Below are 25798 nucleotides of genomic sequence, written 5' to 3'. Positions count from 1 at the left end.
GCTAGCAGCTCCTCCTTTCTTGCCTTAGTCTCCAGTCCTCCAGTGTTCACAGGTGAGCTCACCAACGGCCACTGCTCACAATGGAGGCCATCAAGAAAAAGATGCAGATGCTGAAGTTGGACAAGGAGAATGCTCTGGATCGGGCAGAGCAAGCTGAAGCTGAGCAGAAACAGGCAGAAGAACGAAGTAAACAGGTAGGCGTTAGCCTTGGTCTCTCTCACCTGCTGGTGAACAAGACTGAGATGGAAGAAAGTTTTCATGAGAAACGCAGTGACCACTGGTAACAGTTCATCCTTTGGGTGAGAGGGACTCCTCTTCTTCCCCAGTCTCACTGGATAGGCAGAGGTCATCTAGGGTATGTGCCTTAGACTGCCTGTGTAACCTTGGGGAAGTCAGTGGCCCCTTCTGAGCCACCATATGTCTGCTGGATTTAAGTGGGAGTGGATCATGTTTTGGGAAGAACCTCTGATTTTGAGAGGAAAAGATAGGAGCTTGGCATGTAGCATCTGTTTTCCCTTAAATGGAGTCACAGACATCGACACCCTAAGAAACTTACCATCCCAGTATCTAAATGAAAAGCATGGCTTGGTCATCTTAGGGTCAAGGTTCACAGAGTCACAGGCCAAGCCAACAGCATAACTCCTGGGGCGGTTGGCTGAAACTGACTAGGGAGAACTCATGTTTCTCTGAGGATGGGCCCAGGGGTCTGTCAGGGCTCAAGACCCCAGGGTCTGAGTCTGCACTGTTGTGTATGTATGTCTTGTGTGTGACTCTTGGGGCTTCTATAGCTGGAAGATGAGCTGGCAGCCATGCAGAAGAAGCTGAAGGGGACAGAAGATGAGCTGGACAAGTATTCTGAAGCTTTGAAGGATGCCCAGGAGAAGCTGGAGCTGGCAGAGAAGAAAGCAGCCGATGTGAGTATTAGAGAGATGGGGGAGGGGTGTTGAATCCACACACATAGATCTTCACATTAAAATGACTAAATTCTAAGCACACTTGGACACATAAATACTTGTGGATTCACAGAACACAGACATAGACACCCACATGCATTTTTTCATATAATCACATGCTGGCATACCCTTGTCATGGCATAGACTTTCTTTCTTAAAGACATGTAGAATTCTTATGTTTCTCACGCCCAACCCAGGAATTTAATTATCTTTCCCTGGACTTGGACAGAGGGAAGGGACTCTAAGTCCAGACTGCTATCACTTATCCCACCTCCTCCCCCATGCCACATTCTTAGCTTTTGTATCCAAGGATTGGCACGTAGATATGTGTATTAATAGGGAAACTCTCATCTCTCAACTGCCCAGCAAAGCCAGCTCAGATTTCACAATGGTACAAAGGAGGTCACACTGACCCTGGCCCTATATGGGTTTATTTACCTTGGCTAGTGTGGGTATCTGTCCTTATGCCACAGAGATGTCATAGGGAGCATTGTTTATAGGGCAGCAGAGAGGATCTTAGGATGACTATAATAGAAATAAGGACTCTCAGAGGGTAAAATTATCACCACCATAACTTACACTGTGACCTTGACTAAACCACTCAGCTTCTCTAGGGCTGAATTTTCCCATTTGAAAATGAAAGAAATTCTCTTATCCACTTCACCTTATCTCATAATCACCTACTTTCCTTCATCTTCAACCTTGAAGTTTACCACAGAGATAAATGAGAGACTACACAGAAAAGATTTTTGGAAGAAAAGTAACACAGGAATCTTAACAGCAGCAAAAGGATGTCCCAGTATTGATGGAAACATTTGCTATCTAGCCCTTTACAGAAGAAGTTTCTGGGGGGAGGGTATAGCTCAAGTGGTAGAGTACATGCTTAGCATGCAGGAGGTCCTGGGTTCAATCCCCAGTACCTCCTCTAAAAAAAAAGTAAGTAAATAAACCTAATTACCTGCTCCCTGCAAAAATGTCTGCATCTTTGAGGGGAGGGTGCTCTGTTGAATACAAAGGAAGTTCACAGCTCAGTTTCTACCCTTGAGGTTAATAAACAAGCAAACAGCATATTACTCTGATGTGGATATAAGGGAAAGGGAGGGAGGAAGGAGTCAATAACTGCATGTTTACCCAGGGAGTTCTGGGGATCTGAGAAGCCTTTTTGGAAAGCATAGGGTTTGCTAGGACTCTTTGAATCAAGAAAGGGCAATGGTGTGGCAAGATAAGTCAAAACTCATCTGTTTCCTCCCCAGTTCATCTAAGGTCCTTTTTGTTTGTTTCTTAATTATGGAAAAGTATACATAAAGATTGCCATTTTCACCATTTTTCAGAGTAGAGTTCAGTGGCAGTAAGAACATTCATGTTGTGCAACCATGTCTGAAGTTCTTTTAACCTGAGATGAAATTAGAATCTGTTTAGGGTGAAACAAAGGGAAAGAGGAGTGCAATGGTTAGGACATTGAGTCATAACACCCCTTTTTAAGGACAGGAGGTAGGGCGCGATGGGGAAAAGAGGGGCAGGATGGACATATACACCCGTTGATTTACTGTTGTATTGTTGGTCACCAGGAAAACAATAGCACTGGGCCCCTTGCTGCCCATCCATCACACTTTTAAAGGCCATTAGGAGTCAATCCACCTGTTTTCCTGAATCAAGAGAAGATTATCTGTTCAAATCTACCAGCCCCAGGAATGCAGTGGTGCTCTCAAAGCTCCTTTGGGTCGTCCAAGATGAAGTCTTCTGCTTCTTCACTAGGGCAAAGGAGGGGTGCAATAGTGCCCTCTGCTGATCAGCACCCAGATGACAAAGTCTCATTTTTGTTTCCATAGTCCCTCTCATCAGATTTCTCCAAAGAGTTGGAAAAGTTCTTAGGCCATCAGGGTAGAGTTTACTGAGGCTGGTTTTTCTTTCCAATTCCTGGGTAGGGGGTATCAAAGGGTACTGGTTACTCTATCAAGCAAATTATTTATTTGTTTCTGTTTCCTCTGAATAGTCTCAACGCTCAGTATTTCTAAATGGAGATAGGAAGGCAGAGCCCCTGGTGGCAGTGTCCTCAGAACCAGACATTGAGGGCTGCACCTGTCTTACCTATCAATCCTTTCAGGGGTTAGGATTCTTAATTTTAAATCCTGCTGTACACCCTAGTTCTCTAGGGGAAAAGAGAGCTGTACCACAGGAGAGATATTACTATTACTTACTGAGAAGGTGGAAGGAATACAAAGAAATCAGAGGGAAGAAAAACATTCTCAAGTCTCTTTACTACTGTGCTTTTAAAAACTGCATGGAAATGCCTAGAAAATTTAGGCAGTTTCTAACTCATAAATAGCTCCTTAGGGTACTTGGAAGCAGAAGTGACAGTGAAATTGGTGAAAGCTATAACACAGAATGGAGGCTGAGTTCCACAGTACTGTAGTTTTCCAGGTACTCATACCTTGCTGTTGCACAAAGGATCTGGTAACAATAGTCCTTAATAGAGGATTCCTTCCTGTTAAAAGGGGGGCATAAGATATCTTCCTCACCTCCAAAAGGAATTGTAGGAGATGATTAACTATCAAGTCCTGAATCATTCAAGGTTTGGAGAGGCTGGCAGGTTGGTAAATCGCTGGTGCACATTGACTCTCAAAAGTTAACAGAGGAAAAGACCAACATTCTAAATGGAACACTTATGTTTCCAAGTGATGCCAAATAGAATGAGAACTTTGCCAACCTGCCCATCTCTTCACCCTCCCTTAATTCCCTTCGTTGACTTTCAGAAGATGCAGAGAACCTACTTTAGCGGAACTTAAAAGGAGGCTGTAGAGCAGGGCTCTTTTGAAAATGAGGCCCAGAAAGTCTAGGCTCTTCTCAGCACCTGGTTTTGGAGCCTTTGTGGGGTGGGTGGAAGCAGAGGCTTGTAGGATGTTTATATTGTAGAGAGGATACAGGGTGCCCTGGCAGGTAGGTGGTGGAGGATCAGCATTGGGGGAGTGAGGGGTCAACTGCGGGTGTGTAACGGCTGCAGAGACCAACCATTGTGGGCAGCCTGCCCTGTGGCTGGAGAGGCTTAACCGAGACGCGCCTTCCGGTTACCATGGTACCCTTCCCTCTTCCCAGCCCCGCCCCCCTTTACTGGCCCGAGGGAGAGGCTGGGAGCGGTCGTCCAGGGCGACTGAGAGATCCCGCCCCTCGGGCTTCCCTCCAGTGGACGGCCTTCCCGCCTGCCTGGCGGTGGGAGGGTGCGGTGGTGGTGACCTCACATCCGGGCGGGTGGGTGAGTTCCGGTATTTCAGGGCGGAGCAGGCGGAAGTAGGGGTGAGAAGCGGCTGCAGCGCCGAGCGGAGGAGGCCGGAGCCCGAGCGGAGGAGGCAGGAGCCCGAGAGCTAGCAAGAGCTGGGTGGGCACCATGGCTGGTATCACCACCATCGAGGCAGTGAAGCGCAAGATCCAGGTTCTGCAGCAGCAGGCCGATGATGCAGAGGAGAGGGCCGAGCGCCTCCAGCGGGAAGTGGAGGGAGAAAGGCGGGCCCGGGAACAGGTACGGAGAGGACGAGGTGCATGAGGGAGGGGCAGGCGCTGGAGCAGATGGGACCCCGAACTGGGTCCTGTTTTTTGCGGTGAAGCATGGTCCTTATGGGCGCAGCATACTCGCAGATGAAGTTGAAGCCCGAAGGCTGGGTGGAGCTTAGCTTCAGTTGGACATCGAGCAGGAGAGGGGGGAACTGGGTGCTTCAGCGAGCAGGCTTGACCTTTGAAGGAATTGAGCCTCATGGGGCCTGGAGAGTGGTTTTCCTTCTCTTTTCTCCCAGCTCATTCATTCAGCCCTTCGGAGCCGGGCGCGGCCGGGGGAGGGGCTCAGGGGCCTCTCCCTCCCCCACTTCCCCGTAGAAAGGAGGGGGGACTTTGCTCTCTTTTGAGGTTTCCGGCCCAAGGGGTGAGAGTAGGTGGATGCCTCTCTGGTCTAGGAGGGGCAGAGCCGAACTTACTGTGAAAGGGTGGGGGTGGGGGGGGGAGCCGCCGGAAAGCCCCCGGCCTGGCCTGCTGGCAGCTTTTCCGCTCCCTCCTCCTGCTCAGGAAATGAGGCAGCAGTCGCCTGAGAGGAAGCGCGGTGCCCTCCCTGGAGGAGGTTGAGGCCACACCACCGCCTCCTATCCTCCGGCTTGGGGCCCTTTCCTCTTAAGGAGAGACCTTGCAACTGCTAAACCCACTCCTTCTGTTGACGTGAAGCGGGAGGGGAGGAGATGGCACTTTATTCCCTATATTAGTACAAATATAGGAGCCAGCCAAACTTGCCCAGCTTCCATGATGACCGGGAAGGCAGAAACTTCTGCCAGATTCAGGCCTTTGTTGCTGAAGTGTGAAGAGTGCAAGCTGAACCGGTTAAAAACACTTCTTCCAAGCAGAGCTGATAAGTGGGTGTATATGGCAGAGAATCTGATGGAGTGCCAATTTCTGCCAAGGTTTCTGGTTGATGGAGACAAAATGATGAGTTCCGAGGGGTCTCTAGTGATGTTACTCTGATACTTTCCCAATTGTCCACTACAGCCTTTTTTCCCCCCAGTTCAATAAGTATTTGTTCAACTGAAAGTTGAAACATGAAACATTAATGGAATGAGTGGTGATTCTTGAAACCACTTTCATTTTAGAAGTGGTCGACTAGTTTTAGTAAGCCTTATATAAGATTTTCCAAGGTCTAGGGTGCATTCTATTGGGTAGAGCTGATTTGAGTTGAGGCTTTGGTTTTGGAGGATCTTGAGGCTGGAGAGGAAAGTAATTTGCTAAAATTTGAAGACCTAATGAAAGAACTCTTGTGGTTTATTGGTATTCCTTGTTCTTTCCCTTGGTAAGTTGGTTTTGTTTGTTTGTTTTCCTTTTTGGCCTCTCCTGTGGGGAGTGGCTGAGAATGTGCTTTGGGAGGGGAAGGGGAGACAGCTGCCCTCCAGGTAAAGATTATTAGAATATTCTTTTTTTTTTTAAACGGCATAGAAATGCTTGGCACTTGTCTTCCTCAGTCACCCACTTCTCAGTGGATTTTTCCTCTGTTCATTATGCCACTAACTTCTAATTATCAATTCAAGTGAGATGGACTGGCTGGGTGACTCTTTATGACTAGTGACACTTTCTCATCTCCCTTGTTCTGGAGACCAGGTTCCCTTAAAGGGCAAGACAAGATGGCTTGAAGGAACTAGCCATGTGTTGAGCTCCAGAGTCTTAGGCTTAACATTTGAGTATGGACATCCTGGGGATAGTTCTAGGGTAGATGATGTCCCCCCTCCATGCCCAGGATTTGGTTTCCCCCCTAGCATGTCCTCCCCCACTCACCCCAAGATTTGGTAGTTTCCTTGCAAGAAAATTTATCTCCTTTTACCCCACCCTTGGTGACTCTGGGGTGATAGGCAGCAGAGGGAGCAGCTTTAGATGTTTCCCTCACTCAGAGCCTGCCAAATTTGCTTATTGGGCTCAGTGAGGTCTAGTGAGGAAGTCCTCAAATGGGGAAGTAGGGTGATAGTTAAATATTTATGAAACAAGTGTCTTCTCTTCAGCTTGAGAGGGCCTAATCTTTTGACTTTCTGCTCTAGTGAACTTTGAATTGCTCCTGAAGACACCTGTGGGAAGGGAGGGGGGTGCTTGAACTACCTGTTATCCTCTTAGGGCATTCTGGAATGTCGGTTTTGCAGGCTCCTCCCTCCTAGAGCTGGAAGCTCAGCACTCCCTGATGGTATGGCATGCTGTTAGTGGGACTGTCACTTAATTACTTTTCTGGTTCCTTTGTGTGAACGTCCAGCCCTTGTTAGGAAGCTGAGAGTCCAGAGCTGAGACTGAGTTGTTGTGGAATCATCTGTGTTTTCTGCCCTTGGCCTGGAGACTGACCTTTTATAATTTAGTACCTTGTCAAATCCACTTTCGATTTTGAATCTTCTTTGCACATTTTTGCGAAACTGAAACAGACTGCAACATAATATTTAAAAGTAGTGTTTTTTCCTTATCTGGTTTGTGCGTGTATGGTGGTGGTGGTGGTAAAAATACACATGATGTAAAATTTACCATTTTAACCATTTTTAAGTGTACAGTCCACCTTAGCTTTTCCATACTTGTAACTCTCCCTGGTATTCCCCACCCCCTGCCTTTTTTTCTGGTCCAAAATTTAGGAATACTATTGGAGGGAGTGAGTAGGCTTTCAACAGCAGTTTCGATTCTGGCCTTATTGCCAAATTCCTAGTGTGCAAGGGGTGGGTGGTGGTGGTGGTTAGAATGTCTGACTATTGTGTGGCTTGCCTATTTGTGGGGTCTGGTGGGCTAAACAACAGGCTTTATCACCTTACTTTGGTTTAGATTTGCTTTCCTGCTGATTACCTTTCTCTTGCCTTCATACTAGAGCACATACTCATAGGGGAGAGGCAAACAGCCCTTTGCTCTGAGTGCCTCCGCTTAGACTCCACCTTTGTTTACTTGCGGACAGATAGCTCTACTCCCTCCCTTCTAACTTCCATCCCCCTTGATGAAATTTAAAGTCCCCAAGGACACAGTATCTCCCTGGGTAGATAAATTTGTGAACACGGTGAACTGGAGCAGTCCTTTACTCACAGGGCTCAAGCCTTAACTTTGCCTTTACTCTTTTCCTTTGAATTTCATCTGTGGCTTTTGTCTAAAAAGAGAAACCTTAGAGTGGCAGAATGCCGGATTTAGGCTAATCCCCTGCTGTCCTTGGCCCTCATCTGCCTCCTAGCACCAGTGAGTGCCCTGTCAGTTTCTTGCCTTGATGGCTGTGACGTGCTTTGGGAATCTCTTCAGTGTGGAGGATGGTACCATTTAAACCAAACTCATTTCACTACTGAAGCTGTTGTCAGCCATCTTCTGATGTGACCGAGAGGCTGCTGTGTCCACCCCCTCCCTTGGGATCTTTGCTTCCTCGGCAGTGGAGAACCCTGTTATTACCTGAAGGAAGGACCTCAGAGTGTACCTCCAAGTTGGGCAGAGGTGGGCGGGCTGAAAGATCAAAACCACATCTAGGCAAGCTAAACCTAGAATGATATAATAGTGTAAAGTTAATGTTTCCCAGGGCCATGTTTCCCATTCTGATTTGCAGAAGTTAGTCCCACTCAATCTCTTGGTAGGACTTGACTGACCTGAAAGGGATAAGCATTGTGCATAGGTTCTGGCTTGAAGGAAAAGTCAGGTGGGTGTCTTCCCTTATTCCTTCAAACGTTTAACAGATCTTGATTCTGTAAGGTCTTTCGTTTCATTGTAAAGAGAACTGATACTGATCCTTTGTGGGAGTAGAAAAAAGAGAACAGTAACTGCCTTCCTCCCTTCCCCACCCTCAACACCACTGGGTCTCTGATGCTTTTGCTGGGACTCCCTTCCTGGGTTCTGCTTTTGATACAGGCTTGTTCAGTGTGCACATGCTCTAGTTAGGGCACAGAGATGTGTTTTCTCCTCCTCCCTTTTCAGCCTTGTGAAGAATTCTGTTGTATATGCTGATTTGTGGGAGAAGCTGCCCTAGCCAGCTTGTTGTCATGGAAACTGTACACCCCGCCCCCATAGCTTGTCATCTTCTGCTTCATTTCGGTAACTACTGGTGAGCTGGGTGGGGACTTGGGTTTCAGAAGCCTCCTTCAAATCTGGGTCCATGCTTCGCTTTTTTAGTTCTACGCATCTGAAGAGGCGTGGGGTGGGATAAGTCGCTGTACTGGCAGTGTTTCATAGTCCTTGCCTGATAGCGGGACTCATTCTCCTAATCTTGACCTGTCCTTGGCCTTTTTGGAGCTTGTAAGGCAAAATGTGTGTTGTCCTAGGGTACACCTGTTTTCCTGAGACAGGACCAGAGAATACTTGTCTTTGTGCCATTTTGAATAGAGACACAAATGATTTCGTGGTACTCTCAGCTTATGGAGGTGTCTTGGTTTTCTTTTCCTGTGGGTCAGTGGTTGTATAGCCCTGGCCCCGCAGTCCCTTGAATCTTCCATGTTTGTATTTGGAAAGTTGGTGCCAAATAACCTGATTCTTAACAGGAGTCTTTTGGGCTATATCCCTTCCCATAGGGGCTGGTGGCCCAGATTACTTCTATAGCGACCCCCACCCCTGACTGCCAGGAGGAAATCAGGGTAATAGAATTCAGGCACAATCTGGGCTGTAGAAGAGAGATCGGGTTAACCAAGCACTTGGATAAGCATCTGAACTGGATAGCATGCAGGGCAGATTAAATTCTTGTACAGTTGCGGCAGTCACTGTACTTGCCACCACTGAAGGTGTAGGGAGGGGAAAGGCAGTCATCTGAGGGAGGCTACTCCACCAGTAGAATTCACGCACGTGCAGCTGTCTCCTTTCCTTGTTTCTTATTCTATGGCCAAGGAGGAGGCATGGGATTACTTGGACTCTAGCCTGTGCTTTATTGTGGGGTGGAGGCCAGGGAGAGCATTGTCAAGCAGTACCAGAGGATGAGGGTAAGGGATCACTAGAGGAGTGGAAAGGAGTCAAGTTACAATTCAGAAATTTGGAGGGGTGGTGGTTGGCGTGGAGGAAACATTCTCTGTGGCCCCTACTTTTTTTTGGTAATGTCATTATAGCTGGTAATTTTAGCCTGAAAAAGCTCCTTTTTGTCAAGTTTTAAAAGGTGGGAGGTGGGAAGGCAAGTTGAAAGGATGTGGGTTAGGCATCCCAGAGTTCCATCGTTTTGCTTTCTGGTCTGGAAGGTTATTCTGGAAAACATTATTCTCTTAGCTACTCATCCTCCTGGTTTGTTAGGGTAAGGTGATCAGAGGGTTAACAGCTTGAGTTAAGGAGCAAATTAATAGCTAATCCAAGATTCCCTCTTTAAGAAAAGCTTGCTTTTTAATTTTTCCACCTTATGAGACACAAGAAAGCTGCTGCAGAGTGAGATACACCTCTAAGCCAGAGCTCAGAAGGACCTCTTCACTGGCTACCTTTCCTGACACTAGTGTGTTCAGGAATTTGAACTGAGTCCAGAAAGGGAGTGGTACTAACACTGGATGGGGCAAGGAACTAAGTTTCAAAACACTCTTCCTGTGGAACATATGGGAATTCATTGATGGGAAAGGGAGGAAAATACATCTAATAATAGAGAATACGTAATCATGTCTGCTAGATCTTGACTGCATCTCAGCTAAGACAGTTTTCACCCTGCGAGACTCTGGCTTCCTCCAGGGGTGGTCAACTCTGCTCTTAGTGTCATAGTTAGTTCAGTGTCTCTTCACTGTGCCCCTGCTTTCTTTTTTCATTGAAACGCAGGCTGAGGCTGAGGTGGCCTCCTTGAACCGTAGGATCCAGCTGGTTGAAGAGGAGCTGGACCGCGCTCAAGAGCGCCTGGCCACTGCCCTGCAAAAGCTGGAGGAAGCCGAGAAAGCTGCTGATGAGAGTGAGAGGTGTGTAGAGGGGCCTGATGAAGTGTGGATTTCAAAAGATGTCATAATGGATGGCTCTGATCTAGATTTCCTTATAAACCTGTTTTTTAAAACAGTAACCTGTCTCTATAGGATCTTTTCTTCTGTTCTACATGTTCTCTCCATATGAAGACAGAGTAGGGGTTACCTGGACTCGTGACCCTTTTGTAATTTGTGTTTCTCTATAAATTGACCTAATGATCCTTAAATGGGGTCACCAGGACAGCCTTCACTGAGTGAATTGTAAGCCTCCGAAAGTAGTGGTTCTTCAGGTAAGGTCCCAGACCAGGAGCACCTGGAAACTTGGTAGAAATTCAAATCCTCAGCAGCTTCTATGCCTGATCTATGAATCAGAGACCCTGGAAGTGGAGCCCAGCAATCAGTGGTTTAATAAGCTCTCTCACCTCTGGCAACATGGTGAGAATCACGGGAGTGAACGATGGGGATCGTTGGGGAGTCTAAAAAAATATATCAGAATGTCTAGATCCCACCCCAGATCCATTGTGAAAGGGGCCTGGGCATTGGTGTCTTTAAAGCTTCTCCAATAATTTTAATGTGTGCCTAAGGTTGAGAACCACAGTCCTCGGACCAACACATCTTTGTTGAAAATAGCCAATTGGCTGGCTCCTTGCCACCTGTGAGTTAAAGGAGAATACAGGTGTGGAATGACTTGCATAGGATCAAGCTAAGGCTTTTCAGAATTAGAAATTCCCTGTTGGGAGTGCATTAATGCAGTGCATCTGTGAAAATGAGTAAGACAGCTATGTGTGTACTATTACAGAATAGTGTCCAAATTATAGAAAGTGAGGAAAACAAGTTGCAGAGCAGTGTAGTATGATTCCTTGGGGGTGTGGGGAAGTGAAGATGCGATTTTTGGCATTTTATCTGTATAAAACATTTCTGGAAGGATTATGATGTAAGAGATTACCTCTGATGAGCAGGACTGGAATTGGGGAGACTTACTTTTGCTTTATGCCCTTAGACTATACACTTAAATAGTTCATTTCTTAATAAGCGTGTGTTTCTTTTATAAGAAAAAACTTTAAATAAAATAATTAAACTAAGGTGGGGGGTGCTGTGGGAATTCTTTTTGAGTGGCAAGCAGAGAGGAATGGGCTTTAAAAGGTGCAATTCCGGGTCCCTTGGAGCTGAGCTGATGACAGGCTCCCCAGGATGTCAGTACCCCATTTGTCCGCATTGTTTCTGACAGAGGTATGAAGGTTATTGAAAACCGAGCCTTAAAAGATGAAGAAAAAATGGAACTCCAGGAAATCCAGCTCAAAGAAGCTAAGCACATTGCAGAAGAGGCAGATAGGAAGTATGAAGAGGTAAGGCACTTTTAGTTTGTCTGTCTCTCTCTCTCTCCAGTGGCGTGGGGCTTCTGAAAAGAATCATGAGAGGGAGAGGGCTCTTTCTCAGCCTCTCTGAGCTGTACCTGGGTCTTCTCCCATAGGTGGCTCGTAAGCTGGTGATTATTGAGGGAGACTTGGAACGCACAGAGGAACGAGCTGAGCTGGCAGAGTCGTGAGTATCTTGCTCCCCAAATCTTGCTGTACCATTCTGTTCCTTCCCCTTTGGCTTGGGCACTAATGTGAATAAACTAGCATTCCTTCAACCTTGTTAAACAGGGCCTAGAGAGTGGAAGGCATCCAGAATGCTTTTGTTTAGTCCCTAAGAATGGCTTTGGGTTTTACTCTCTTGACCAGTGACAGGTGACAAATTGGAGCTCCCTGACTTCTTGTAGGGAGGGTTTACAAACTAAGGGGAAAAAGGAAGCCTAAAAGTGGTGAGCTGTTAATTGGCAGACCCTTCTGGGTCCTTCCATCTGAAGGTTCTGCTTCTCCTGGAGGCATTGAAATGGCTGTCCTGACTTGAGCTCTGCCTCTGTTTTTACCACTTTGCCAATCTGCTGGGGAACTTCAGGGCAAAGGCAGACGTGATGCCCTCCCCTGCTGGCACCTTCTGGGCCTTGTGTAACAGTCAGTGCTGACGCATATTTATTTGTGCTTCCCTTGCATTCCCCTCTCCTAGACATGACATATCATGGCCATGGTGATGTTTTCTTCCCATTGTTTGATTTTTTTTTTTCCCGTTTTGCTGCTTGTTTCCCTGCTGTGTTCCTTTTTGACCTTTCTCCCTCCCCACAACCTGGCTTGTGCGATCCTTGTGACTATCACTAACAGCCGTTGCCGAGAGATGGATGAGCAGATCAGACTGATGGACCAGAACCTGAAGTGTCTGAGTGCTGCTGAAGAAAAGGTACTAACCATTAAACCCACAGAGAGGTTATGTGTATGGTGTGGTTTTGTTTGGTTTTGTTTTGTTTTGCAGCTGCCTCCCCTCCACTGGTTGATTTGTTGAGTGCTCTCTCATCTCTTCATGGAATGCTCCATTCTTCTCCACTTACCTGGCATCTTTCATCTCCTCTTTCCTAGTTGCTTCACTGCCTCTTCACAGGGCCTCTTCTTCCCTTGGGTGATTTGGGGGCCTATTTGGGTTGGGCATTTGTTCCTACCTCTACCCCAGGTAGCAGTTATGATTTGTTCCCTGTAATGATTTCCCTCAAGTGTTTTCTTTATTAGTATCCAAACATTCTGAGGCCTAGCCCAGGAGGTCCAACTCCTGACTTGTTCTGTGGTAGCGGGAGGAGGGTTGACGCTTGCTCTGATGCCCCGGGAACCTCTCTTTCCCCCAGTATGCCTTCCAACTCTCTCCACAGATAGGTTCAATTCATGTCTGTGTGTCTCTCTCCCTTTTTTTTTATTCTCTTCTTCCCCTTTCCTCTCCTGCGGTATTTAAAATATTCACAGTAAGTGTTCTGAGCTGGAGGAGGAGCTGAAGAATGTCACCAACAACCTCAAGTCTCTTGAGGCTCAGGCGGAGAAGGTAGGGGCTGGTTTGTAAAAGTGACAGGCTTTGGGGCCTGGGCCCAGCCCTGCCCTTGATGAAAGACTGGAGCAGCCCATTCCTTATGTAATCCAGTGAGAAGTATCCACCTATCCTCTCTCCAGTTTCTGGGTTTAGTGCTAATTCCTGCACACTCTGATTGCTTCAGTTAAAATAACTTCCCGGTCTCAGGTGCCTGGGGTCATGTTCTCCTCAGGCTGATATGACTATGCTGACAGATGGGGGCAACCAGTAGTACCAGATCTGAGACCTAATGAGCAATTGAGACAGATGACTTGTCTTTATCATCTTGTGGGACTGTTTCAGCCATGTGGCCTCGGGGTGTCACAACACCTGCTCATTAACCAGGAGGCAGGAAAAATACCTCCTTGGGTTGATTTGAATAAGATCAAAGCTTAGGTCCATTTACAAAAGTAAAGGAGGACTCTTAATATGAGGGTATCAGGGTGCCAAGGACACTGATTTGTGGATTTTAAGGACTGTTGTCCTGAAATGGGCCTTGCTATTTCTCATGGATCATTCAGCACATTAAATCCAAGAGGACATTCAATGTAAAAGTAAATGTAGGGAGGGGGGCATTCTCCGTGTGAGTCATTTCTATCCTGAAATGTGTGTTCTATTTCTCTTACAGTACTCTCAAAAAGAAGATAAATATGAGGAAGAGATAAAGATTCTTACTGATAAACTCAAGGAGGTAAGCTGAGGGGATTTGAGGAAGGACCCACAACATTTAGAGGTTTATAAGGCATTAATGTAGACTTAGACTGGCTGGCTGTGGTTCTGCAAGGTGTAGAAGTAGAAGGTGAAAGAAATAAAGATGCTTCTCTAATTGTCTTACTCATCTCAGATTCTGACTGGTTTCATATTTCCCCTAGGCAGAGACCCGTGCTGAGTTTGCTGAGAGATCGGTAGCCAAGCTGGAAAAGACAATTGATGATTTGGAAGGTACGGAGCCTGGGAGAGGGATTAAAATAAATATAGAGGAAGACCTTGCCCATTGACCGTTATCCTCTTTCCCTGTACACCAAAGGGAGTTGGTAGAGCTTTGGCATGCATCCTATGCCCTGTCCTGTGCCACAGCTGGGTGAAGTGGGTCAAACCCTGGAACTGGATTTTTATGTTTAATCCTTTCCCTTAATAATAAGACTTTACCTAACATTCTGGAATTTGCATCCTTCCCTTGGAGGAGACTGATAATGGCACACACCTCCAGTTTTGTAGTCCTAACTCTTTAGTATCTGGGTTGAAATGGTAGCCATATTTTCAGAAGGCAACAAGAATGTGTCTTGTGTCATCCCATGGCTACTTTTGGCAATCCTATTCACCACTCAAATTGTGGGGGACCTCACCAAGAGACACAGCTGTGGAATAACCATTTCTCAGAGCTGACCATTGCCAGGGGCTTTCTGGATACTTCTGGTCCCCACAGTTTGGCAGCTGCATCCACCTGATCGAAGGAGAATGTACTTTGCTCTGAGAACTCTGAGATATGCTCTTTTGGTAGGCTCTGGGTAGCAGGATGTTCTTTCTTTGGGGAAGTTTGGGGAGGCAACTTGTAGAGCAATGGGGCCAAGAATATTGGTCACGCTTGGTAGGTGGAGAAGTGTCTGAATGTTGTGTATTTTCTCCTTTTTCTATTTTTGTTAAATTCAGTGTGATCACTGCTAGGAATTGGGTTAACTGGGTGGGAGTGGTATCCTCTTAAGTGCCTTTGGTAATAGGAATTTCTAGTCATGACTGTGCCCAGGTTCTCAACCAGGCTGCAATTGATGAGAGATGTCAGGAAGTCCAATTGGTCCTGGGGATAGTGGATCTGAAAATGTCCAGTCATGGCTGTCAGGATAGATATTCTCCTAACTGTGGGATTAGACCCATGGTCACACTTTCCCTAATTTCTAATGATTCCCTCTCTTCATCTGCTTCTGATATCTTTCACTCTGTCCCCTCGTTCCTCCCTGTGGTTCCTGTGCCTGTCCAGATGAGCTCTATGCCCAGAAACTGAAGTACAAGGCCATTAGCGAGGAGCTGGACCACGCCCTCAATGACATGACCTCTATGTAACTATCTTGACAGCAGAGTGGGGCTGGGACCTTGGCTTGTGGGTGGGTGGGGGTACAGGCTGTGCATAGCGTGCTTTGGTTTTGTCTTCTGGAAACTAGATTCTCCACTCTTATATTTAAAACATTGGTGCTGGTTACTTGTTGGCAAAAGCTGGGGAAGCATTTAATCCTGGATCATTGGTACATTACTGATCTATGTAATTCTTACACTTTTTATTCATAATCCCTTCATTATGACACCAGTATTTTTCTATTTGTGTCTTAAATTTGGTCTTCTCAAAAGGGATACTGCTGAAGGTAGAATCATGTCATCATACAGTTAAGGAACTAGGGCCCAGAGAGCCAGTGACTTGGGCCCTCACGTTACACAGCAAAATTCAGACCTCCTGGGTGTGTATGATTTGTGCCCTGATATTAAAGTTCAGGGGAAACACCCATGATTGGAAGTACCAAATTCACCTAAAAATCGAGCTGAGTCCCAGAACAAGCCAGGTAGTAAAAAGCACCAAAAAGAGTTGTTGGGGACTTAATCTGTTTGCTGTGAATCCCTGATCCTTGATGCTAATCTGCCTCTTTCCCACTAACCCTGAAAACAAGCCAAGGGACCCAGGCTGTAGTGTCTGGCTCTCTTTTCTCATTCCTACTGCTGCCTCTTCCTTCTTCTCCTCATCCTTTCCCAAACTGCTGTCCAGGTTGATGCTAGTCCTTCTCACCTAGAGTCTCCTTACTTTTTCATACAGATAACTATCACCGTTTCTGCTCTGTTCTGGATCTGCCCCCTTTCCTCGGGGAACCCAACGCCCCACTCTCGCTCTGGATTCCATTTGGGTCAGCCTGGCTGGTCCCCAAGGCATTAGGATGAGCGGGGGGCCACAAAGCAACTTATGTATTCTCTTCTACCCCTCACCCCAAATTAAAATGTTAAGCTGCTGGAAGCCTCATGCCACCCTGCATTTGTGTCATTGACAAAGCTGCTGCTGTCCCTAAGAAGGAGCCTTGGGGGTATGGTGTGGGGAGCAACTATTGTAGGCTCTCCTTCCTCTGACTTACATAATCAAAGCCACTTTTGTGTGTGTCTATTTTTTTCTTGACATTTAAATTCAACTGATTGAGTCTATCAGAGTGGTGGACTAGCAGAGGTCTCTTAGAATAGGAGCTCGAGCCTTGTACTCAAGCTGAATGAGATCATCGACCTTTACTACCAGGTTCTTAAATCATCCCGCCTGGAATGTTTCAGTCTTCTCTTCAAGTTCTCCTCCTTTGAGAGACCATTGAAATGTCTCCCAGTACATAATTGTTTACCTTTTACCAGAGGTTCAAATGGTGCATCCGCAGAGTACCCAGTGGACCCAAATATATTACCACAAAACTGAGTAATTATCCCAAGTCAAAGAAGAATACATAATAGGTAAAATTTTCAACAGTTTAATGTTTTCTTTAAGCCCTTCTTGCATATTTGAGGCTTACTACCATTTGCCTGCTAGTATGTGCTAGTGGGATGTAAGACAAGTGGTAAATGATTGTTATTGGAAAAACTAAAAACAACCCGTCATGTATATTTCAAATAATGTGCACAGGGTAGTAATTTATTACGTGCATAAATGTGATAAATTGTTGCTAGTAAAATTGTTCCTAGTTTATATTATGGAATTACATACTGACTTTTTGGAAATCCTATTCTAATTTATGTACAGAGATGGTTTCATCTGGATAGGATAGTCATCGGTTGTACTTATTTCAGCACCTAAGTGTTGATCACTTAGTACTTTAGTTTCTCATCAGGGTATATATTTAAAACTTGCCTTTCTTTTAAACAGATACAGCCAGGTAAAGAAAATTTCCCTAATTTAAAACTTTGGGTCTCATTGAATTCAGGTTTCTTTCTGTCCATACTGTTTCTTTTTGCCACACAACCTTTACGATTAAGGTAGATTAAGGTACAGGTTAAGTTATTATTAATTTAGGCTCAGGGTATTAAGGTGGAGACAGAAACAATCAAAGCTCGAGGTACCATCCCTACTCTCAGATTGCTCCAAATCTAGAAGAGAGAATGTATATTTAAAACTAAAGATGAAGTGTGATAAGTACTCCAAATAATAAAGTGTTGTGGGAGTTTGGTGGGGGAAAAGATTGATTGCAGTGGAGATGATTAGAAAAGTCTCATGGAAGGAGGCACAAAATAGGTACTTAATAAACATGTTAAAATTTGCCTCTTCATTTTTTTTATTGGGTTCCAAAAGATTGAAAATTACTTTTTTTCATGATAATTCAGTAGTAACATGTCTCCTCATTTTATTTATTTTATATATTTTTTTTTAGTTTAATTTTTTGTTTATTTATTGAAAAATAGGAGTGGGTACAGCTCAGCGGTAGAGCAGACGCTTAGCATGCATGAGGTCCTGGGTTCAATCCACAGTACCTCCATTAAACAATTTTTTTTAATTACTGAAAAATAGTCGATTTACATGTTGTATTAATTTCTGGTGTACAGCATAGTACTCAGATATATATATATATATTCCAAAAGATTAGACTTTTTTTAGTCTCTTTAAAAAAATTTTTTTTTAATTTATCTTTTGTTGGTGCGGGTGGGGAGATAATTAGGTTTATTTCTAGAGGAGGTACTGGGGATTGAACCCAGAACCTTGTGCAAAGATTGGATTTTTGACAAGCAGAGTCTGGTTGAGCAAAGTAGATATTGAGCATTTTGGTCGAAGAGAAGCAAAAATAAAGGTGTAGAGAGGGCAATAGGTATAAAGGTCCTTTAGATACAGTAGGGAACAGGTATGTGCTGTAATCTGGCTAGGGGGAGTTTTAATTTTATTTTATAGATAATGGGATGTCACTAGAGATTTTTAACAAGGATATGTCCTGGGTTGCATGTAAGAAGAGTTAATTTGGCAGCTAAGTTAAGAATATATTGGAAGAAGGTACAAACTGTTGGGTGTAAGATAGGCTTAAGGATGTATTGTACAACATAGGAAATAGAGCCACTATTTTATAATAACTGTAAATGGAAAGTAATTTTTTTTTGTAGGGGTAGGTAATCAGATTTGTTTGTTTGTTTATTTGTTTATTTTAAATGTTGGTACTGGGGTTTGAACGCAGGACCTCATGCAAGCTAGGCACACACTCTACCATTGAGCTATATATACCCTCTCCCCAGAAAGTAATTTTTTAATTGTATAAAAATTTTAAAAATAAAGAAGAATATATTGGAAAGGGGGAGCAGGTTATCAAAATGATCCATTAAGATGGTGATTACCAAAATTTCATTCATTTGCATACCGCTTTTGATAGCTTTTGCCATATTTACATACTGCCTATGTTATTATTTTTTAATTTACTCATTTTCCAATTTGTTTTATTCTTACTCTGCACAATTCTAATTTGAATCAAAGATTTTGATGTGCTAGGGTTTCCTAATGCACATTAAAATAACATAGCTAATACTTTTGGGGGGGGGGTTAGGTTTATTTATTTATTTATAGACAGATAATGGAGGTAGTGGGGATTGAACCCAGGACCTCGTACATGCTAAATAAGCGCACTCTACCACTGAGCTACACGATCCTCTGCTAATACTTTTTTTAAAGTTCACAAATGTTTACCGAAATCTTGCATATCACTAGCAGTGACTATACCACATTTTGGGAAAAACTGGATTTGCAGTTTTCCCAGAGATAATAATCTGAACTAGAGTAGCGGTAGTAGGGGATGGCGCTGAACATGAGCATTTTGCATGGCCTGGCCACTGAATGCAAGGAGGAAATCAAGCCTAGGTAAATGGTGGTTTTAAAGGTGTAGGGAGACCACGTGGTCCTGGTTTGAGGATGCAAGGGAAAGCAGAGAAGAATATAAGTCTGAAAAACTGGCAGGTATCCAGATGAAAACCAAATCCTAGGACTTGAGAGGGAGAGACTGATGTAAGAGAGATTTGGGAGTCCATGAGGGTGACAAGCAGTTTAGGCCATGGAAATAAAATCGAACCCTAAAAGATAATTATAAATGTAAAAAGAAAAACTGAGTAAAGAGGAAAATCTGTGTAGAAGAGGAAGCCCAGTGGAACTGGTTAGAGGCATAAAGGGAGAAGGAGTAGCTTTGGTACTTCAAAAACTTCAGTGCTGGATGGTTTCCAGTGATTCTCAACTTCAACAGGTAGAGAAGGAAGATAACTGAAGATAGGATGTTATCATTGATGTTTTATTAATTTGAGGGTAAATTTTGAGCATTAAGGACAAGGAGAGGAACAGAAGAGTGAATTGGTGGAAAGAAAATAAAGGCATGAAGTACAGCCTAGACTAATGGTGTCCAACAGAATTTTTGGCAAGAATTTCCATATGGTTGCCACTAGCCACATGTGACTGTTGAACACTCAATGTGGCTAATGTGACCGAGGAGCTAAATTCTAACTTTATTTGCTTTTTGTTCATCTAAATTTAATTAGCCACATGTGGCTAGTGGCTACTGCATTGAGTATTACAATTGTAGATGTTTTAGTATTTAGGCAGAAGGAGTTGACTTTGGCACAGAGGAAGGTTCCTTACAAAGGAAAGAAGTAAGAGAGAATGAAGAGAGATTAGAAGAAAAGCGAGGTGTAATATTTTGTAGCTCCTGTCTTTCCCGATGGGCATGTCTGGTGTAAGCAAGGATAGAGACCAACAAGCTAGGAAGCAGAGGGAAATTTGAAATACTGTGCCATAATAAATTCACTCTTTTGGGGCAGGGTAGTGCCTCAGTGGTAGAGTGTGCTTAACATGCATGAGGTCCTGGGTTTAATCCCCAGTACCTCCATTAAAAAAAATAAAATAAATTCACTATTTTGTTTAATGTTCTGTATCCTTATAGAAGCTATCCTGTTACTTGTGCCTGGGCTAGCTAAGGGAATGGGATCAAGCATCATTGGCAATCGCAAAGCGAAATGCTTGACCTCTTAATTTTCTCCCCTCATCTTAATTTCTTAGAAAGAGTTGCAGGCTGATGTGCTGGAGTCCATTCTTCCTTTCCTCATTACCATTGTTAGGATGAGGGAAAAAACAAAACGTGGCTGGACCCCAACTTACATAATGAATGGGTGTAACTAACTGTCCTATTAATGTTGGGCAACCTTGTCGTAGCCCCACCCAATGTCTTGCATTCATGTGGTATTGGTTGAATACTCCCCGGCCTTAATATTAGGGAAATTAAAAAAAAAAATCTGTTCTACCTCATTCCTTGAACTTTGTGGCTTTAAAGCTGGTATAGTTCCCTTTGCTCCAAGTACACCCTCCCTTTTCCTGTTACAGAATGAAATTGACCTGATTCAGACCAAGGAACCCTAAGGATGTATATAGCATCCATGGGATTGTTCCCTAAAAGGAACATCAGACCAAATGGATTCTCTGGCTTGCTTTTTTTGTTTTGTTTTGTTTGCTGTTATCAGGGAATCAAGAACTTGAGTGAACTATTATCTGATCTTGAATTTTCGGTCATTAGAGATATCAGAGTTAGAAACCTTTTTCTTATTACTAAATTCAAAGTGAGAGAACAACTGCGTTTACCTTTCTGACTTCATGCAGTTCTTAAGGAACCATATGTTCCAGGGTATAATCAGGCAATAAAATGCTCCCACTTCTTCTCTATCTCTTTATTTCTTCCCTAAGTGGAACAAAAACCTCATTGACCAGGCTGTTTTGAGGGATAAGATCCTGATAACACCCAAGACAGAAGTGGGAACTACACTAACTTAGGTATAGATGCTATGGAAGAGTCAGGGTGCATGTGGACTCTATATGTGATACACTCCCAAAAGTTTAAGTAACAAGAGTTAACACAATTTGAACCCCTACTATTTGTCAGGGGTACCCCAGTGAATAAGACAGGTCCAATCCCAGGCCTCATGGACTAGTACAGACTAGTATAGTGTTTCTCAATGGTGGACTTTTGTGTTTTAGGCCAGGATAATTCTGGGATGTACCGAACAGTCCTATTTACTGCTGTCCCTTGTCCAGTAAATATCTGTAGGGCCCTCTAGTTACCGTGACAGTTAAAACCTGCCCCCCCCTCCAAATTCCCCTCTACAAGGAGGGGCGGGGCACTATTCCTGGTATTGAGAACCATTTGTTTAGTGGGAAGTGCAGTTTTAAAAATTGGCTCCAGTTCTTCTCCTTAATACACCTATTACGTTTGGTTATTCCTCCCCTAGGATCTTCCTCAACCTAGAAGGCAAGGTGCCTGAGCATTGCCCACAGTCAGCCCACAGATGCAGTTGATTTTAAGGCAGGAAAGTCTTTTTCATATTGAGGTCCCGAGACCATTTTGAAACAGACTGTAAAACATAGAAAGAAACTTGTTTATGAACACCAGAGGCTGACATTAGGAATAGACCAGGAAGATCAAATTTCCACACCGCTGTGTTGGTCAGATGGATTTAGATTCTCTGTACCCACTTTTTTTTTAATTCAAAAAAGTTTTCTTTCCTTGTGATAGGAACTCTTAGGACTGACTCCCTTAACTTCCATATATAACATACAGCAGTGTTAATTATACTTATGTTGTACAGTACATCCCTAGTACTTCTTTATAACTGGAAGTTTGTACCGTTTGACCACCTTCATCCAATCCTCCCTCCCCCACCCCCACCTCTGTAACCACAAATTCTATGAGTTTGTTTGTTTTTTGAAATATAATTGACCCACAACACTATGTTCCTGGTGCACAATATAGTGATTCAGTATTTCTGTATGTTACAAAACGATCACCAGTCTCTACCTGCTCTTTAAGATGTACTTTAAGTAGAAAATCCAGATAAAGCCAGGGGATCTGAGCACTTAAGTAGTTATATCAGGGATTCATTCAGTTATGAGGAACAGCTTAATAGGAGTTTAAATAAATATGGTATTTATTTTTCTCTTATAATAAAAAGTCTAGATTTGAGCAACTGTGGTTTGATATAGTTGGGGTTTCTGTGATTCTCCTGGACCTTTCTTTTAAGGTTGAAATTTGCAACTCTAGTCATCACATCCATGTTCAAGGCAGGAAGGAAAGCTAATTTTCCCAGAACCTCCAACACACTACCCTCTACATGTCACTGGCCAGAATTTAATCACATGGTCACCCCTAGCTGCCAGGGAGGCTGGAAAAACAGGATAATCTTGATTGGCTTGTACCAGTAATTCACCTTCCTGGGACTAATGGCTACACTAATGGCTCTAACAGGTTTTAGCTTCTTTTGGAAAATGCAAAGTTGGATTTTGACTGACTAGGCCATTATGATGGGTCTATCACTCACCCAACACCTAGAACAAGAAGCATCAGAAGGCGTAGGATTGAGTGGATGTGTTTATCCCAGTCTCCCATTTGTAATGCTCTATTGAACGCTTTTGCAGAAAAATGTTCAACCATTCACTTCAATTCCTTACAAACCTTGATTATTGTAAATGTATTTCTGATAAGCCAACTGTATTCCTTCCTTTGTCCTGTTTCACTTGTCTCAGTTTTTCAATCCAGGGAATAAACACTGTGAAGGAGATATTTTTCTCCCTCAAAAGGTCATCCTATCAGCTTGTCAGTCTGAATTTATTTTATTCCTCAGTTGGTCTTTTCCACCAACTGACTGACTCTTACTGCCCTCTGTCTGAATCCTCCTTGCAGCCGTCCGGCCTTACAGATGCATGTTATATATACCAGGTCTCAAAATTTACTTCTGGTACTCTACTAACCTTCCCTTTTTCTCTTTCTCCTCCTCTTCTTCCTTTCCTCCTCTTGTTTTCTCTCCTTTGCTGCTGCAGAGCGTCTCTACAGCCAACTTGAGCGAAACCGCCTGCTTTCTAATGAGCTGAAGCTAACGCTGCATGATCTGTGTGACTGATGGGCAGGGCTCACTGATGCCCATTAAACCCAGCTTAAGGCTCACACCGCTGACCTGGACCCCAGCAAAAAGCTGATTGTCTTTTTAAAAGTTACTATTTGGCCCTAAGCAAATTGCTCTTTAATTGGGACAGTTAGAATAGTGTTGACTTCCTAATTGCATTGTTAAGTGGGAACAGTTAATATTAATACTGCATTTCTCCCTTTTTAAGAGATTATGGGTGATGAAGGGAGGGGCCTGAGAGATTATAGTGTGAAAACCTGGGAGAGTTTTCTGTTTTCCACCCTGATTTGCTGCTCTTTCACTTGTGCACTGACTGTAGGATATGTTCCCTTGCATGGATGTTTTCTAACAATAAAAGGACTGACTTGACAAGATGTCGTAACTGCTTCATCTACAGGCCCAGGGATGGGTCGTTCTGACTGGGTAGAATACAAGGGAAGGGAAAGAAAACGGTGTGGGATATGAATAGGTCTGTGTTGCCCTCCCCATCTGTGAGTTGAAGAGTATTTTCCCCACCTCCCCCAGAGCACTGTGAGTGGTTTGCTTGCTGGGCAGATTAACTTCTCCTTGATGTTCAGCTGCTGGTTTTCTTCCTGACATTTCCCCCCACTTGCTTCTCTTTCCTGGTTTTATGTTTAATTCTAAGTAACTGTGTCACAGGCAAGTTCTGATGAATAGCTCTGCAGAAATCTCACTTAAAAGGTTTTGCTTATAGGTATATGTTTTGTAGTATTCTTGGCTTTGTTTTCTTTCGAGAGTCTTTGACTTAGCCATGGGGGTTCTTTTATTTACCCCACTAGTTATTCTTTACCTTTCTACTTTGGGGGGAAGGCCTGTAGTGCATGGAGGATCCTCCTGTACTCTCTTCAAGTTGAGATTCTGATGTTTCTACTGGTGGAAATAAGCCCATCCTGTTCTCAATGTGTCAAACTCCAGTGAGCCATTTCAAGTAGGTGTTATCCTGTGGGCAAAGACTAGAAAGAATGGATGGCTGATGTTTAAGGCCACCTCCTTAAGTGGCCAAAAGCTGAAAGCCTCGGCTGGGTGTGGGAAGGAGAGGAAATGACTGATAAGGTCCCCCACTCCCTCCCCCAGAAGTACAGCAACACCTGCAACTTCGGTAGCAAGCCCGAGGCCCTGCAAAAGCGAGTGATGCAACAGCTCACTTCTGTGGCTGAGAAGGCAGCTGTTCTATCAGTCTGCAGTTTCCCTGCAAAAGGAGCTATTCTCAGAGTGGGTAGACCTTGAAATTTGCTTCTAGTTTTTATAACGTCTCTCCTTTACCCCCACTAGATAAGCTGAAATGCACCAAAGAGGAGCACCTCTGTACACAAAGGATGCTGGACCAGACTCTGCTTGACCTGAATGAGATGTAGAGCACCCCAGTCCCGCCCTGCCGCTGCTCCTCCCTCTGACCCCGACTCCACCTGAGGCCAGCCTGCCCGAAGCTGACCTTTAAACTGAGGGCTGATCTTTAACTGGAAGGCTGCTTTCTCCTTTCGCCACCTCTCCCACCCCTACCCCTGTGTCCTTTTCACTAAACTGTCTCTGCCTCTCCCCAGAGATTCCAGTTGGGCTAGAGGCTGAGCACCTTTGGGAACAACATTTAAGGGAATGTGAGCACAATGCAAAGTGTCTTTAAAAGCATGTTGTGATGTACACATTTTGTAATTACCTTTTTTGTTGTTGTTGATATAGCAACCGTTTGTAAAACATTCCAGATAATTCCCCGTTTTGAAGCAGCAGTCTAATCCCTTTCTCACTTTTGAAAGGTAACATCTCAGCTTAATGCATCTTGCCCTCTCCATAGAGGAGGGAAAAAAGGTATGGGCTTGCCTTACTGAGAGCCAAACAGCCCAGAGAAAGATTCCATTACAGGAAACCTCATTGCTCTGTAAAAAGTACCCGCCAAACCAGAAAGATGATTCCAGGAGGAGCTAGCCAGGAAAAAAAAAAAAAAGGGCTGTTCAGGTTTTCAGCTTTACGGTATCTTTGGGCAACTTTATTTTTATTTTTTTCATCAGAAGTGACCAAACAAGATGGTGAGACCTCTGTCTGAGACCAAATCCTTGTCCCATCTCTACCTTGTTCCCAGCTGCTCACAGGATCATCTGCTCCTTACGTTGAGGTGACCACTTATTTGCTATTCTGCCTCCTTGAAAGACAAAAAAGAAAATCAGTTTTGCCACTAATTTAGCCATATGAAACATCTCATCACCCTTTCCTGGGTCTGAAGCTGCTGTCTCTAAAAGTGCCATCTCATTGTGCTTTGTATCAGTTAGTGCTGGAGAAATCTTGAATAGCTTGTGTACAAAACTGTTTTTAAATTTTATATTATTTTGAAACTTCGCTTCTTTGGGGTTGGGACACACCAGTCACCCTTTCTGGCTGTGAGAGCTCTCTACAGTCTGTGGGCTGGCAGTGTGCTGATCTTTTAAAGTTTCTTTCCTTACCCAATCCCCCCTTTTTGGTGAGGTTTCAGTGAGGTCTGTTAGGTATGCATCCTGCAGCTTAGTTGGCTTAAAGTGTACTCTCCTTTGGTGTGGTCTCTTTGGGAGCCAATTGGAAGAAAGAGAAACCAATAGTGTAACTGTTTTGATACTGAAAATTGATAAGTGTCTTTTTGAAATAAAGAACCAGTCCCTCCAA

General features: G+C 44.1%; 1 protein-coding gene across 16 annotated transcripts; it reads left to right on the top strand.

Moving 5' to 3' along the window:
• Positions 1 to 25798, top strand: TPM3 (tropomyosin 3). Of its 16 annotated transcripts, none has more exons than XM_064477780.1 (10): positions 1 to 194; positions 789 to 914; positions 10179 to 10312; positions 11541 to 11658; positions 11784 to 11854; positions 12514 to 12589; positions 13869 to 13931; positions 14113 to 14182; positions 15216 to 15294; positions 24443 to 25798. In XM_064477780.1, exons 1-10 carry the CDS (start codon positions 81 to 83, stop codon positions 24444 to 24446), a joined length of 855 nt encoding a protein of 284 aa, XP_064333850.1. In that variant the 5' UTR covers positions 1 to 80; the 3' UTR covers positions 24447 to 25798. The 16 variants fall into 16 exon arrangements, with proteins under 16 accessions (XP_064333850.1, XP_010978569.1, XP_010978596.1 ...); XM_010980267.3 differs by lacking the exons at positions 12514 to 12589; positions 24443 to 25798 and adding exons at positions 13141 to 13216; positions 16038 to 17507; XM_010980294.3 differs by lacking the exon at positions 24443 to 25798 and adding an exon at positions 16038 to 17507.

Source organism: Camelus dromedarius, chromosome 23 (genome assembly GCF_036321535.1).
Source record: "Camelus dromedarius isolate mCamDro1 chromosome 23, mCamDro1.pat, whole genome shotgun sequence".
In the NCBI taxonomy this organism is placed as follows: Eukaryota; Metazoa; Chordata; class Mammalia; order Artiodactyla; family Camelidae; genus Camelus; species Camelus dromedarius.
The sequence above is the reverse complement of the archived record's forward strand: the minus strand, read 5'-3'. Positions and strand labels throughout refer to the sequence as shown.

Bases quoted from the DNA above. Each gene is read 5' to 3' on its own strand.
- TPM3 (XM_010980286.3), top strand. From the start codon at position 81: ATGGAGGCCATCAAGAAAAAGATGCAGATGCTGAAGTTGGACAAGGAG. The intron at 10,313-11,540 runs GTGTGTAGAGGG...TGTTTCTGACAG, and splicing joins GCTGCTGATGAGAGTGAGAG to AGGTATGAAGGTTATTGAAA. The intron at 13,217-13,868 runs GTAGGGGCTGGT...TTTCTCTTACAG, and splicing joins TTGAGGCTCAGGCGGAGAAG to TACTCTCAAAAAGAAGATAA.